Raw genomic sequence first — 15363 nt, forward strand, 5'->3', positions numbered from 1 at the left:
TGGGGGTCCACACTACGTTGCCCAGGCTAGTCTTGAACTCCTGGCCTCAAGGGATCCTCCTGTCTGGGCCTCCCAAAGCTCTAGGATTATAGGTGTGAGTCACCGCACCTGGACAAGTTTCCTTATATTAATATAACTAAAGACTCATCATGATAGGGCTTCATCTCACAGTTATCAAATTCTTAGTGTTGATTCCTTTCTCTTTGTTAGCTCTGTGCCTGTGTTTAGTGTCTTAACCAATCATTGCTGTGCTTTGAGAGATCTTCAGCTTGTTCTGGAACTTAGGTTTGTACGTAAAGGAAATGTCTTTTCTCCTTACAACCGATGTATAAGGAGAGTGAATTTTATAAAATGGAAGTCATTTTGTTTTACTGAGCTCCAGCCTGTTATCAGCCTGAACTGTCATTATCAGCCTGAACTGTCAAAAGTGTCATTTAGTACTTTTCTGAATGACAGAACTTACTGATAGTTTATTCCTTACAGAATTGACTTTTTTTTTACTCTTTCTTGAATATATATTCTATATTTTCAACTAAGCAGTTCTGAGAGGGCAAGGACCATATTTTTTATATTTTTTCCTTCATAGGTCTTAGTTATTATGTTTATATAAAGTTAGTGTAGATACATGGTTCTTGAAGTGTGATCCAGGTATCTCTAGGGGTCCGCAAGATCAAAACTATTTAAAAACAATGTTTAGATAATATTTGCCGTTTTCAGTCTCACTGTTTCATGAGTGTATGATGGAGTTTTCTGGATGCTACATGGATGTGTAGTGATGTCATTGATCTGATGCCTAATGAAATGTATGCTCATGTATCTTGTATTAAAAATTTCTCCATTTTAATTTCTTAATATTGATAGATATAATCCACGTAAACAAAAGCTCTTTAAGGTTCTTCATAGTTTGAGTGTAAAATGGTACTGAGACAAAAAAGTTTGAGACGTGGTGGTGTAGATCATTGTGTGTTGAATTGAAGGTGAAATCAATCTGATCTTATCTAAATCATTTTTTTGAGTTTATAGTGGGGCCTGGGATTCTTTGCTGCTACTCTCTGTATCAGTCAAGGTCCAGTCTGATATGGAAACCACAAGAGATAGAGAACACAGTTATCTGAACAGGAAAAGTTTAATATAAAGAATTATTAACTATAACTGAGGACTGGAGTACCAAGGTATTGGCTAGTAAGAAGCAAAGCCACCTCTAAAGAATATAGGTGCTATTGTTTGAATGTCTGTTTTCCTCCAAAATTCGTATGTTGAAATCTTAACCCTGAAGGTGATGGCATTTGGAGGTGGGGAGTTTGGAAGTGATTAAGTCATGAAGTTTACCCTCATGAATGCAATTAGCACTCTTACAAAAGAGGTCTGAGGAAGATGTTTACCTCTTTTACTATGTGAAGACATGGGGGAAAATGGCTGTCTGTGAATCTGCCCTCACCAGACACTGAATCTGCCAGACCTTTGATCTTGGATGTCTTTGCCTCCAGAACTGTGAGAAATAAATTTCTCGTTTTTTTTTTTCTGAGATGGAGTCTTGCTCTGTTGCCCAGGCTGGAGTGTGGTGGCGCAATCTTGGCTCACTGCAACCTCCACTTCCTGGGTTCAAGTGATTCTCCTGACTCAGCCTCCCCAGTAGCTGGAATTACAGGCGCCCACCACTGTGCCCAGCTAATTTTTGTACCTTCGGTAGAGACTGAGTTTCACCATGTTGGCCAGGCTGATCTTGAACTCCTGACCTCAGGTGATCCGCCTGCCTCAGCCTTCCAAAGTGCTGGGATTTCAGATGTGAGTCACCGTGCCTGACAAATTTCTCTTGTTTATAAGACAACAGTTTATGGCATTTTGTTATAGCAGCCTGAATTAACCAAGACAACAGGAATAACAGCTACTCCCCACCGGGGCTGAGCTAGAGCACCCAAGGAAGAGGCCCCCCATGACTGAGATCCAGACCTTACAGAGAGGGCACAACTGTGTCTCACTGAATGGCAGAGAAGTTACTGCGGTGCCATGCTGGCAGAACTTGCTGGAATTCTTCCCTCTGGAACTTTCCAGAAATCTTTCTCTTAGGTTTCTGGGAAAGCTGTTCATGGTATAGTGTCTCACTGGGGGCACTCCGTAGCAAAACTGCCTGGGAGAGGGGTGGAGTGTGGTGGGAAGGAAACTGTTGGCCACTGGGTGCTGTTGCTGCTCTGCGCTACAGGAACCAAGTGCTGAAGAAGGTGCACGTGTTGCAGAAGCTAGACACTGTTGAAGTCGCCCATTTAGCAGGACCCAGAGAAGCAGCCCTGGTTGCCAACCAGGAAGGAAAACTTTATCTTTTGCAGTCTCTCCAGTGCTGTCTACCAACAAAGTTTAACATCTTGCCATCTTAAGTAAAGAAAAATTACTTAAAGGATCTAGCTCTATTTTAACAGAGCAAGCAATGATGAATCTAGAGTGGAGAAGGAACAAAATCACAGATTTAGCAAACTTACTTTCTCTTACAAGAGAAGAAAAAGAGCTCAGAGTAGTATCAGCTATGTGAGGTATGCAAAATATATCAGGCCCAGAGAATCAAAAGTATGGAACTTCAGTCATACCTCTTCCAACCCATGGCCAGGGGCAACTGTGTAAAAGCATTTTGTTCCTAATGCCTCACCCACTATCTTCACTATCTCCTTTGAGATGGAGACTTTGTTCCTGGACTTAGTGATTCAAAGAAAAATGAATAGCCAAGAAATAACATAAGCTATTGAGTGGGTGAGGCAGTGGATCACCTGAGGTCAGGAGTTCGAGACTAGCCTAGTCAACATGGTGAAACCGTGTCTCTACTAAAAATATAAAAATAATTAGCCAGCCATGGTGGTGCACGGCTGTAATCCCAGCTACTGAGGAGGCTGAGGCAGGAGAATAGCTCGAACCTGGGAGGCAGAGTTTGCAGTGAGCCGAGATCACGACATTGCACTCCAGCCTGGGCAACAAGAATTAAACTCCATGTCAAAAAAATATAGCTTATGTTATTTCAATGTAAATTTCTGGTAACAATTTAGGAATTGCCTCTTCTTTTTTCCTTATCCCCAACTTGTAACTGCTGTTTATCAGAAGGTCATTGGAAAGCTTTGGGTTGGAATAAACTCTATACTTAATTGTATTTTCTGAATCTCATCATTTAAGGTTGACACAATACATACTTTATGAATTACTGTGTCTCCTTAAATTCCTTATATCCTAACCATGAAGGTGATGGCATTTGGAGTTGGGGACTTTGGAGGTGATTAAGTCATGAGGGCTAACCTCATGAATGGAATTAGTATCCTTACAAAAGAGGTCTGAGGAAGTTGTTTACCTTTTCCACCACGTGAAGACACAAGGCTGGAAATGGCTGTCTATGAATCAGGGAGTGGGCCCTCACCAGACACTGAATCTGCCAGGCCCTTGATCTTGGACCTCCTAGCCTCTTTATGTTTTCTTCGTGTGGAAATCCATTCATTCATCCAGCAAACATTTATCCATTGATTATAATGTTCTGGGTACTTATGTGTAGCAGACATTGTAGGCTGTTGTCTAATTACAATTCCCCCATTTTTTCTTAATAATAGAATTCCAGTTTTGTTCTGTTGATGGAAAGGAAGAAGCTGAGACAAAATTAATATAAGTAGAGAGTTTATTTGGAAGATGGCAACCTGGGAGCACAGATTCAAGTTGCCATGAATATGCACTCCAGTTAGCAGCAGTTACAAGTGCAATTTTAAAGGGAAAGAAAAGGCAGATCCATTGCCAAGAATGTATACTAAAATAACATAAGCTATTGATCTGCAATACATTGTTCAACTGTAAAGTGTGGGTTATGGTGTCTGGTGCTACATTATTAGGTACACTTGTAGCGACTTGTGCCACTAGCAAGCAGTTTTAAGAGATGGATATGGACGTCCTCTTTTTCCGGCTGGAACCATGGAGGGTGTAGAAGAAAAGAAGAAGAAGGTTCCTGCTGTGCCAGAAACCCTTAAGAAAAAAGCGAAGGAATTTCATAGAGCTGAAGATCAAGCACCTGAGAAAGAAGTTTGCCCAAAAGATGCTTCGAAAGGCAAGGAGGAAGCTTATCTATGAAAAAGCGAAGCATTATCACAAGGAATATAGGCGGATGTACAGAACTGAAATTCGAATGGCAAGGATGGCAAGGAAAGCTGGCAACTTCCGTGTACCTGCAGAACCCAAACTGGCATTTGTCATCAGGATCAGAGGTATCAATGGTGTGAGCCCAAAGGTCTGAAAGGTGTTGCAGCTTCTCTGCCTTCCTCGAATCTTCAATGGAACCTCTGTGAAGCTCAACAAGGCTTCAATTAACATGCTGAGGATCGTAGAGCCATATATTGCATGGGGGTACCCAAATCTGAAGTCAGTAAATGAACTAATCTACAAACGTGGTTATGGCAAAATCAAAAAGAAGTGAATTGCTTTGACAGATAACGCTCTGATTGCTCGATCTCTTGGAAAATATGTCATCGTCTGCATGGAGGATCTGATTCATGAGATCTATACTGTTGGAAAAAGCTTCAAAGAAGCAAATAACTTCCCGTGGCCCTTTAAATGATCTTCTCCAGGAGGTGAAATGAAGAAAAAGACCACCCATTTTGTAGAAGGTGGAGATGCTGGCAACAGGGAGGATCAGATCAACAGGCTTATTAGAAGAATGAACTAAGGTGTCTCCCATGATTATTTTTCTAAGCTGGTCGTTAATAAAGAGTACCTGTTCTCAATTGGAAAAAAAAAAAAGAGATGGATACATAGCTCAACAGGTGGTTGCGGGGGAGTAGAACGTGATTGCTGTCTCACTGGGCCTGATAACTTTTAGACTCACATCCCTCTGATAAAGCTTTTTTCTTTTCTTAGTTCTTCTCTGCATGCTTCTTTTTGCCATAAGCTTCAGGGAAATCTGGTCCTAGCCTCAGCTCTAAGCCCACCTCCATGGGGTGAATCACAAATAGTCTTAACAGGTTTTGTGGTTAACCCCTTTTCTTTGTCAGAGATAACAAAACTAAAATCTAAGCCCCCCAACTGACTCATTGGACCCTTTGGCCAAGGGATTCCAAAGAAACCTGAAAAACTCGTTCAGGTCCTGACGGAAGTAGAGTTTAGACACAACCAGTGTTAACATTACAATAGTGATCCTCAGACTGATAGAACAGACTCTTTGTAGCAATGAGATACCAACTCCAAACTGCCTCTGGTCACATCGAATGACAAATAACAGACCCTAAAGGAAATCCAAGTGTTTTTACCCGCAAATATATTTCTTTGACATATTTCAGAATGGCCCTGCAAAGCTGTCGCTTGTGGGAAAAATTTACTTACTCTAGAGAATCCTCTTCCCTTTCCATATGTTTTCCTGATCCAGGAGAGATTTAACTGAGTCTGACACCTTTTCAGGTCTGCTAAGAGACATTTACCATCTATTCTCTTTGAAGTCAGCTACCTGGAGGCTCCACCTATGTAACAAGAACATTGGCTCCCATAAGCCTCCTTATCTTAACCACAAGACTTTCTTTCTGCTGACTTGAACTCTTTAGGCAAAGCTGAACCCTTTCAATCAACTGTCAATCAGGAAATCTTTGGATCCTCCTATGACCTGGAACTCTTCCCCCTCCCAACTTTGAGATGCCTTGTTTTTCCAGGCCAAAACAATATAAACCTTACATAAATTGATTTATGTTTTTGCCTGCAGTTTTTCTCTCTCTAAAGTGTGTAAAATCAAGCTGTAACCCAACCACCTCAGGCACATGTTCTCAAGACCTCCTGAGGTCATTGTCCTTACATTTGGCTCAGAATAAATCTCTTCAAATATTTTACACAGTTTGGCATTTTTTATTAACATGTCTGTGACACATTTCTAGCCAATAGGAAATGTAGGGAAGTCTGCAGAGGGGCTTCTGGAATAGACCTTTCCTACCATCTTATAAAAATTGTATTCAGAAATAAATAATTCTCTTCTGGTGCTGGCATTGTCATGTCTCCATGGAAGGTCTGGAACACTGGTGTCCATCTTGGCCCTGGGAAGGGTAGGAGATAGTTTGAGGAGACAACTAGGTCTGCTGTGCACAGCAGAGCAGTGAGAAATAAAAACGAAATCCTAGGCTCCGCAGTCAACTGAATGGATCGCCGTTGGCCGAGGGGACCACAGAGAAACCTTAAAAACTAGATTCCCAGCCATGACAGGATAGGAGGTCAGACATATCTCATTATACCTCTTCTCTTGCTAATTGTCATTAGACTTTCCTTCCTAAGAGTTAAACAGGAACTAGCCCTTTTGAAAGACTTGCTGGACTCTTTTTTTTGTGGTTTTGACAGTACAATTGACCAGCATTCCTTTCTGGTAAGTGACTACCATGGAGTGGTTCTGGCTGATTTACAGAGGACGTGTCTTCTGTTTCATATTTTAAAGTATACAGCTTAATTTTAAAGCATTAAAATGTCAAGTCTCCACCCCAAAGTGAACATGGGACATATGTAACATGCATGTTTGCATATTGTGCATGTGAGTGCCTCTCCTTTGTGAATATTCATAGCTCCTTCTATAACCTGTTGAATATGTATACTTAGCCAATTCATTCAGCCTAATTCCTCTCTCCTTCTTCCTTCTTTAAAGTGCCTACTTCCAGTTTCTGACAGAGGCTACGCTTCCCAGATCTCAGGATGGCCAGCCTGCGGGCTGCAGACTTTTACGAGAAATAAATGCTCCACTCCAAATCTGTGAACCTTGTGATTCTTAAGTTGACAACAAGAAATGGAAGTAAATTGAAGAATTATTCAAACCTAGAAACACCTCCTTCTAGGCTTCTTGTTTTAAAAATCATTTTGAGTTGTTACTTGTAGTTAATAGTTATGCTAGACTCCTGAGATGACAAATAGAAGAAGATACTGTCCTTATTCCCAAGAGGCTCACAGCATGGTCAGAGGAACAAGTTAAATAATAGTTTGAGATTGTTGATATGGCTCATGCCTGTAAGCCCAGTGCTTTGGGAGGCCAAGGTGGGCGAATCACCTGAGGTCAGGAGTTCGAGACCATCCTGGCCCACATGATGAAACTCCCGTCTCTCCTAAAAATACAAAAATTAGCTGGGCATGGTGGCACAGACCTGTAGTCCCAGCTACTGGGGAGGCTGAGGCAGGAGAATCGCTTGAACCCAGAAGATAGAGGTTGCAGTGAGCCGAGAACATGCCACTGCACTCCAGCCTGGCAACAGAGCCAAAAAAAAAAAAAAATTGTTATGACAAAGGAGGACAGAGGAAAACATTTCCAAATTTTCCTGCAAATAAAAACCTACAAAATATATTTGATTAGAGATTTCTCTCTCCTCCAAACTCTTCTTATTATAGCAGAAAAGATTAATTAACATTTGTTAATTAATATTATTTTACAAACAAATATAAAAATGAGACTCGGCATGGTGGCTCATGCCTATAATTCCAGCACTTTGGCAGGGTAAGGTGGGAGGATTGCTTGAGACCAGGAGTTCAAGACCAGCCTGGGTAACACAGTGAGATCCCTGTCACTACAAAACTAAAAAATTAACTTAGCTGGGCATGGTGGTGGATGCCTGTAGTCCTGGCTACTTGGGAGGCTAAGGCAGGAGGAATCCTTGAGCCTAGGAGTTCAAGATTGTAGTGGGCTTCGATTCTGCCAGTGTACTCCAGCCTAGGAGAGATACAAAGTTATAGTTTCAAAGAATAACTGCAACTAGTACAAGGAAAATTTTTTTTACCTTAATATTTTCCTATCTTAATATTTTAAACATGGTGGTGTATGTATTCAGTTACAAAGAATGTGCTTTTCGTTATTCAAAGGAACTGGATCTCGAGTTGCAGATTTCTCTCCCGTTTCTCTTAAAGCACTCAACTGAGAATTGTAATCAGTTGTTTGCTAGTATAATTAAAGTGTATATTTAATCTCGATTCCAAATGGAGCTATTGGAAGCAGAAACAGATTACCTTAATTTCACAGTTAAGTGAAGCTGGGTGACCCTTATCTGTATCTCAAATGTTCCTGCAGCTTTCATTGTTCATGAATGCTGCTGCCCCTAATTTGCAGTTTGAATGATGACTTCTATGCTTTCTTCTTGGAACCTTCAAGTTGGCTTTCTACAGACAAAGTAAAACAGAAGCTTGAGGCACTTTTTCTCTTCTTCTAATTCAGGAGAAAAAAAAATTCCTTTTATTCAATAACACACAACACACCAGGCACACTCCTGCTTCTGGATCTTAGCACTTATTGTTCCCTTGGCCTCACATTCTCACGTTCCCTTGACCTCACATTCATGCTATCTGCATGGCCCTGCCTCTACTTCCTTACTCTCTCATTGAGGCCTTCCTTTGCTCTCCTACCTGAATTCCAACCCTTCCCTCCACTTTATTTTTATTTATTTTTCTGAGATGAAGTTTGGCACTTGTTGCCCAGGCGGGCGTGCAATGGCACGATCTCGACTCACTGCAACCTCCGCCTCCCAGGTTCAAGTGATTCTCCTGCCTCAGCCTCCCAAGTAGCTGGGATTACAGGCATGCACTAGCATGCTCGGCTAATTTTTTGAATTTTTAATAGAGACGGGGCTTTTCCATGTTGGTCAGGCTGGTCTTGAACTCCCAACCTCGGGATATCTGCCCACCTCAGCCTCCCAAAGTGCTGGGAGGCGCCTGGCCTTTTTTTGTTTTTGAGGCAGTGTTTTGCTCTGTTGCCCAAGGCTGGGGTTCAGTGGCATGATCTTTGCTCACTACAACCTCTGACTCCTGGGTTCACACAATTCTCCTGCCTCAAACTCCTGAGTAGCTGGGATTATAGGCGATCACCACCACACCCAGATAATTTTTGTATTTTTTTAGTAGAGACAGGGTTTCACTATGTTGGTCAAGCTGGTCTCAAACTCCTGACCTCAAGTGATCCGCTCACCTCAGTCTCCCAAAGTGCTGGGATTACAGGCTTGAGCCACTGCATCTGGCCTCTTCCCCTTCACTTTATATTCCCTTTTCTCCATGTCACCGTTTTTCCTTATCAGTTTTCAATATCTAACATGCTCTATTAGGTACTTTTTAATCTTATTATGTTTTCTCATCCAGAATGTAAGCCCCACCCACTGAAGGCAGGGATTTTTGTTTATTTGTTTCTTTTCTTCACTGATGAATCTCCAGCACCTAGAACAGTGCCTGGCATATTTAGGTGATCAAGAAATATTGGTTGACTGATTTACAGTGGAATGAGGCCCAGCTTTGGAGTCATAAAGGCCTGGATCAGAATACAGACATTCTGCTTGTCCTAGGGTAACTTCTTTCACACCTTTGAACCTCAGTTTTCTCACCTATAAAATGGATATAACTACTTCACAAGGTAGTTTTAAGGGTTTAATGAGAAAATGGAGGAGTCATATGATATTTATTAGCCTTCTCCCTTTTCAAGTTGAAGAAAGACCTTAGAAATTTATTTTCTGATATTATCCCTCCTCCTTCCACACTTCTTTATGGGCATATCAGTCAGGATTCTAAGCCCTTTAGAAGGTACAATCAAATTAGGGTCAGTTGAAGAGAGTTTAATTTACAAAGCATCAGTTGAGGATTGAGGTTAGGGGAACATAGGACATAGAGAAGAACCCCAGGGAATACCAGAGCAGTCATGACACCTAGGCGCAAAGGGTCAAGGGGAAGAAGGGATAATTGGGTAGAGTAGTTTGCTTTGCAAAGAGCCATGATTCTCTGGAACACATCTAGCCCTAGGTGACATCACAGGAAGGGAACCAGGGCATCAAATAGTCTCACCCTCCTTTCTCTCTCAGATGATCTCTTGCTGGGCCTATCATCAGACCCAACCAAAAGCCAAGAGGCTTCTGCTCTCAGAGCCGAGACAGATGGAAAAGAATGGAGAATGATTCTGCAGGACTAAAGGGAAGCTATCCAACCCAATGCCCTTAGTATGTATCAGGCACTTGCTATGCAAGGTATCGAGAATAAAGATATGGCTCAACTTTCAATCAACTCATAGTTGAGTTGGGATGACAGTCTAATAAACACAACTTCAATACAGTGTGATAAGTTTCATACAAAAGCCAACACAGGGTGCTACGGACATATATAAGACAGGCATCTCTTTCACAACTTAAATGTGACAGGAAGTGGGTGATGGCACTGGTGGTTTGACCTGGGAAGTCTCCTTGGAAATTATGGTTGGTAAAAGAGATCATTTTATTTATTTATTTATCTTTTTTTTTTGAAACAGGGTCTTACTCTATTGCTCCAGCTGGAGTGCAGTGGCTTGATCATGGCTCACTGAAGTCTTGGCATCCTGGGCTCAGGCAATCCTCCTACCTTGGCCTTTCTAGTAGGTAGCACTAGTAGGGTGCATGCCACCATGCCCAGCTATTTTTTTTTTTTTTAGAGATGGGGTTTCACCATGTTTCTCAGGCTGATCTCGAACTCCTGGGCTCAAGCTATCTGCTTGCCTCGGATTTCCAGTGTTAGAGTTGAAGGTGTGAGCCACCTCGCCCAGCCTTCCTTAAAAGGTTTCTCTTATGAAATACAAAAATGGGAGTGAGCGGGCACAGTGGCTCATGTCTGTAATCCCAGCTTTGGGAGGTTGAATCAGGTGGATAGCCTGAGGTCAGGAGTTTGAGACCATGGAGGGTGTAGAAGAAAAGAAGAAGAAGGTTCCTGCTGTGCCAGAAACCCTTAAGAAAAAGTGAAGGAATTTTGCAGAGCTGAAGATCAAGCACCTGAGAAAGAAGTCTGCCCAAAAGATGGCTTCGAAAGGCAAGGAGGAAGCTTATCTATGAAAAAGCGAAGCATTATCACAAGGAATATAGGCGGACGTACAGAACTGAAATTCGAATGGCAAGGATGGCAAGGAAAGCTGGCAACTTCCATGTACCTGCAGAACCCAAACTGGCATTTGTCATCAGGATCAGAGGTATCAATGGTGTGAGCCCAAAGGTCTGAAAGGTGTTGCAGCTTCTCTGCCTTCCTCAAATCTTCAATGGAACCTCTGTGAAGCTCAACAAGGCTTCAATTAACATGCTGAGGATCGTAGAGCCATATATTGCATGGGGGTACCCAAATCTGAAGTCAGTAAATGAACTAATCTACAAACGTGGTTATGGCAAAATCAAAAAGAAGTGAATTGCTTTGACAGATAACGCTCTGATTGCTCGATCTCTTGGAAAATATGTCATCATCTGCATGGAGGATCTGATTCATGAGATCTATACTGTTGAAAAAGCTTCAAAGAAGCAAATAACTTCCCGTGGCCCTCTAAATGATCTTCTCTAGGAGGTGAAATGAAGAAAAAGACCACGCATTTTGTAGAAGGTGGAGATGCTGGCAACAGGGAGGATCAGATCAACAGGCTTATTAGAAGAATGAACTAAGGTGTCTCCCATGATTATTTTTCTAAGCTGGTCAGTTAATAAAGAGTACCTGCCGAGGCAGGTGGATCACAAGGTCAAGAGATCGAGACAATCCTGGTCAACATGGTGAAACCCCATCTCTACTAAAAAAAAAAAAAAAATACAAAAAATTAGCTGGGCGTGGTGGTGGGCACCTGTAATCCCAGCTACTAGGGAGGCTAAGGTGGAAGAATTGCTTGAACCATGGAGGCGGAGGTTGCAGTGAGCCGAGATTATGCCATTGGACTCCAGCCTGGGCAACAAGAACAAAACTCCATCTAAAAAAAAAGGGAGTATGGCATGGAAGTGAAGAAGTGAAGATGAGAGTAGGGGGTAGTGTGGGGTAATTTCAAAGCTTCTTCTCAGCTTTAACATTTTAAATATTTAGGTTTTTAAATTGTTATTGTCCTGTTACTTCTGAACAGTCAGACTGTGGATCTTTAATAAATGCAAACAAGTATAAAATTTTATAGCCAGGCATGGTAGTGCCAGTTTGGGAGGCAAAGGTGGGAAGATGGCTTCAGCCCAGGAGGCTGAGGCTGCAGTGAGGCATGATCACACCGCTGCATTCCGGCCTGGGTGACAGTGAGACCCTGTCTCAAAACAAAAACAAAAACAAAAACAACCTTTTCCTTGTTCTTAAAATTTGAGTTTCAAAATGGTCATAAAATAACTGGAATATAATGGTTTGAAAATAAATAGTGTAAGTTTATTACATAGTGAAACTTAATGCAAAAAGAGGACTAAACTAAATTTGTATTAGCTGCTAATAGACAAGCTTAATTTTGGCAAATATTCACATTATTCAACATTCCCTTCAAATTTGTTTCCTTTAACATTCTCTTCATATTTATTGTTCTAACTTCCAAGAAAACTCTATGACTCTACATCTTGACAATTCCTTCCGTTCCTTCCTTCCCTCCCTCCCTCCTTTCCTTTCTTTCTCATTCTCTTTCATTCCTTCCCTTCCTTCTTTCCTTCCTTCCTTCCTTCCTTCCTTCCTTCCTTCCTTCCTTTTCTCTTTCTTTCTTTTTCTTCCTTTCCCTCCTTTCTTCCCTTTCTTGACAGAATCTGCTCTGTCACCCAGGCTGGAGTGCAGGGGTGCCATCTCAGCTCACTGCAACCTCTGCCTCCAGGTTCAAGTGATTCTCTTGCCTCAGCCTCCCAAATAGCTGGGAGTACAGGTGCATCACCACACTCCGCTAATTTTTTTATTTTTAGTAGAGACAGGGTTTCACCATGTTGGCCAGGCTGGCCTTGAATTCCTGAGCTCAAGTAGTCCGCCCGACTCGGCTTCCCAAAGTGCTGGGATTACAGGCATGAGCCACGGCGCTGGGCCCATCTTGACAATTTCCGACAAAAACAAGCAAATTCATGTAGCAGCTATATATTGTTATATGAAAGGTATCTACATATGAAATTTAAAGTTAAAAGTATACTCACAGTATGGATGCATGCAGTGGTCAAATTACAATGGGATGAGGGCTACGGGGACCAGGTTGTGGGAGAGGACCAAAAATGGAAGGAAACATGCTTTTCTGGGCTATTCTTGGCACCATAATCTGTGACAGGCTTGCCACGTTACCCAGTTGGACAGCTGCAAGAATCCAGTGAACTGAGTTTGGTGCACCGAGAGCTCTCACTGCACTAATTATTTTCTCTGTAATTAGAGGTAATTATTGTGAAACTTAGCGAGGAGCTTGCCAAAATAAAAATGGAACAAGAATTTCCGGAAGTATCCCTAGTACTGTGGCCCACGCATGTCAAATGGCTGTCAATAATTAATAAACAGAACTAGAGAGGGAAGCGTGGGCAGTTAGAAAGTAATGCTTCAAACGGATTCACACGATGTTTGGATGTATCCTTGGGAAAGCCGAAGAAAGGAGTCAAATCTGATCAGGGCAAACCCTAGCGAGGGCAAGCCAGGGGCGGAGCCCTGGGCTAGCTCGGAGGGACTTGCCCTTCTCCGGCCTAGAGCGGCTCCGGCCTCGCCCCCTCGCTGTAGCAGAACCTCCTCCTTTTCCCGGTCTACGGGCTCTCGGGCCAGCCCCGCCTTCGTCCCCGGCCCCGCCCACCAGCCGCGGCTCCGGCCCCGCCCTCCACCCCAGACCGCGGCAGGCTCCGCCCCCCCGTTGCGGCTCCCGGCTCCGCCCACCTTCTCTGGGCAGCTGCCTGAGGCAGGCAGGCAGGCGGGCGGGCGGCCGGCTGCCGGGGGCGGGGCGGGAGGAGTCGTGCTCAGGAGCGGGAGGGAGATCCGCCGCGGAGTTACGGGAAAGTTGGTCCGAGTTCCCAGAGTTTCCCTCTGTGGTTCCCTAGGCTCGGCTGGCTGGTGCTCCGGCTCCTTTCCTCCTTTCGGCCTTCGCGGTCCACCGGGTCCCTCTCTCTGCCCCCGGCCGTCATGGAGCAGCCGCCGGCGCCTAAGAGGTAACGAATCGGGGAGCGGAAAGAAGGAGGGAAGCTGCGCCGGCGGCCGCGGGGCGGGGGCGGCTAGGCCAGGCCCTGCTGCGACCCTCTCCCCGCCAGCCTGGCCCGAGCCGGGCGCGCCGAGGTCGGGAGGCGGGTCTGAGTGCCCCTCCACGTCTGTCCACGGGGCGACTGGGGGCCTGAGGGGAGCGGGAATCGGAGCCTCCCCCGCGGCCTGGCGCGTGGAAAGTCGGGTGGGCAGCGCCGGGGTCCCGGCGGCCTGACCTCCCGGGCGGGTGGAGTGATGCCTCGTGGCAAGTTCACGAAGTCTGGGAGACCTAAAACCGGGGAATTATTGGTCTTCTTACAACCGCGTAGACTTTCTTGTCAAGTACTTCATATTGCTGCCTTTTTTGTTTTTTTGAGAAGGTGGTTTGCTTATGGCTAAGGAATTAAATATTAATAGCTACACAGTCTGTAAAACATTGTGGATGTGCTGCTCTGACAGGTGTTCCTCCTTCTACCCTCTCAAGTTCAAAAGTATTTATGGATGCAAGACAGTGGGAGGTTTAAATTAGACCCCCTCCCCCCAATATAGTTTTGTGTGTAAAAATAGTGCTGCTTTGGTATGGTATTTACTATTATTAATAGTTTATATTTAATCTTTGATACATATGTTGGAAATGTATGCATACAAGAGTGTATGTGTTCGAACTAATATTTGCAATGATCTTATGAAGCCAAATCTAGGTTGTCCATTGACAGAAGTTGGTAATATTCATTCCTCTCTCCCCAGGAATGACTTAACGAATTGTTTGATATTGCTAAAACATTTAACCTCAGTCTTTCATTTTTAACTTATAAAATAAGGATAGTAATCCCTCAGTGCTGTGGTGAAGATTAAAGAGTTCATATGCTTTGACAGCTAGAGGTCCTTAGATGAAACGTGTTGTGTTCAAGAACATGGGATAATTGGAAAGGTAGGAACTTTGGGAGCTACTGTGAATTGTGTGACTAGACATGTGAGCCTTGAGGCCTGGAAGCCAGCTGCTCAGGTGAAAAGACGGGATTTGTGAAGGGGTTTCCAAAAGCGAACTGCTGTCAGATATCTTGAGCAAGTCAATTGATAGATTCTTTTCTAGCATTTTGTAAGTTACCTACAGTCTACTCACTGGGCACCCTTTTAATAAAAGAGAAGAAAATTGGGCACTTTTTTCTTTTCTGGAAGAACTGGAAGGAGCACCTCTGAGAAAACACAATAGGCCAGTTTGAAAAACTCTTAATTGAAATGAAGGTCTCTATTGATTAGCTGTACTGTAAGTTATCAGAATTTCACTAAAAGGTGTAAGGGAATCCCTGCCCTTGTAGAGAGACATTAGAGAACCTGGAGGAGTCAGTGGCAGGTGTAGGTGGTAATTCCATGTTGATTTATACTTTTCAAAATGGTGGTTTTACATTTAACAGACTTATTTTTAGCTTATTCAGAGACTTATTTCGGAGTATTTTGAAGGCAAAAGGTGTGTGACATCAATCCCTCATATCTGCATGCCTATTAAGATTTTTT

The 15363-nt window shown here is 43.3% G+C and overlaps 1 protein-coding gene, 1 long non-coding RNA gene and 2 pseudogenes across 9 annotated transcripts in view; 3 read left to right on the plus strand and 1 right to left on the minus strand.

Moving 5' to 3' along the window:
* The first annotated feature begins 3930 nt into the window (after window positions 1–3930).
* Window positions 3931–4705, plus strand: LOC108588741 (large ribosomal subunit protein uL30 pseudogene; annotated as a pseudogene).
* Window positions 4706–5442: 737 nt separating this feature from the next.
* Window positions 5443–13993, minus strand: LOC144579790 (uncharacterized). 2 transcript variants are annotated; one of them, XR_013528199.1, is made up of 4 exons: window positions 13552–13993; window positions 7966–8115; window positions 7551–7672; window positions 5443–6026 (listed from the first exon to the last, which is right to left on the minus strand). It is a non-coding gene; the product is annotated as an uncharacterized LOC144579790 (long non-coding RNA). The 2 variants fall into 2 exon arrangements; XR_013528200.1 differs by lacking the exon at window positions 13552–13993 and adding an exon at window positions 12840–13436.
* On the plus strand, window positions 9707–11415 carry LOC108588740 (large ribosomal subunit protein uL30 pseudogene; annotated as a pseudogene).
* Window positions 13658–15363, plus strand: part of STK3 (serine/threonine kinase 3) — a 352806-nt gene continuing 351100 nt past the window's right edge. For all 7 annotated transcript variants that reach the window (XR_013528197.1, XR_013528198.1, XR_008477026.2 and 4 more), the window contains exon 1: window positions 13658–13820. Coding sequence is in view for 4 of the 7 variants with exons in the window: in XM_035277381.3 (XP_035133272.1) it covers window positions 13795–13820 (26 nt within the window). In the remaining 3 variants the exon portion in view is untranslated. The remainder of the gene's footprint in view (window positions 13821–15363) is intronic.

Source organism: Callithrix jacchus, chromosome 16 (genome assembly GCF_049354715.1).
Source record: "Callithrix jacchus isolate 240 chromosome 16, calJac240_pri, whole genome shotgun sequence".
Classification (NCBI taxonomy): domain Eukaryota; kingdom Metazoa; phylum Chordata; class Mammalia; order Primates; family Cebidae; genus Callithrix; species Callithrix jacchus.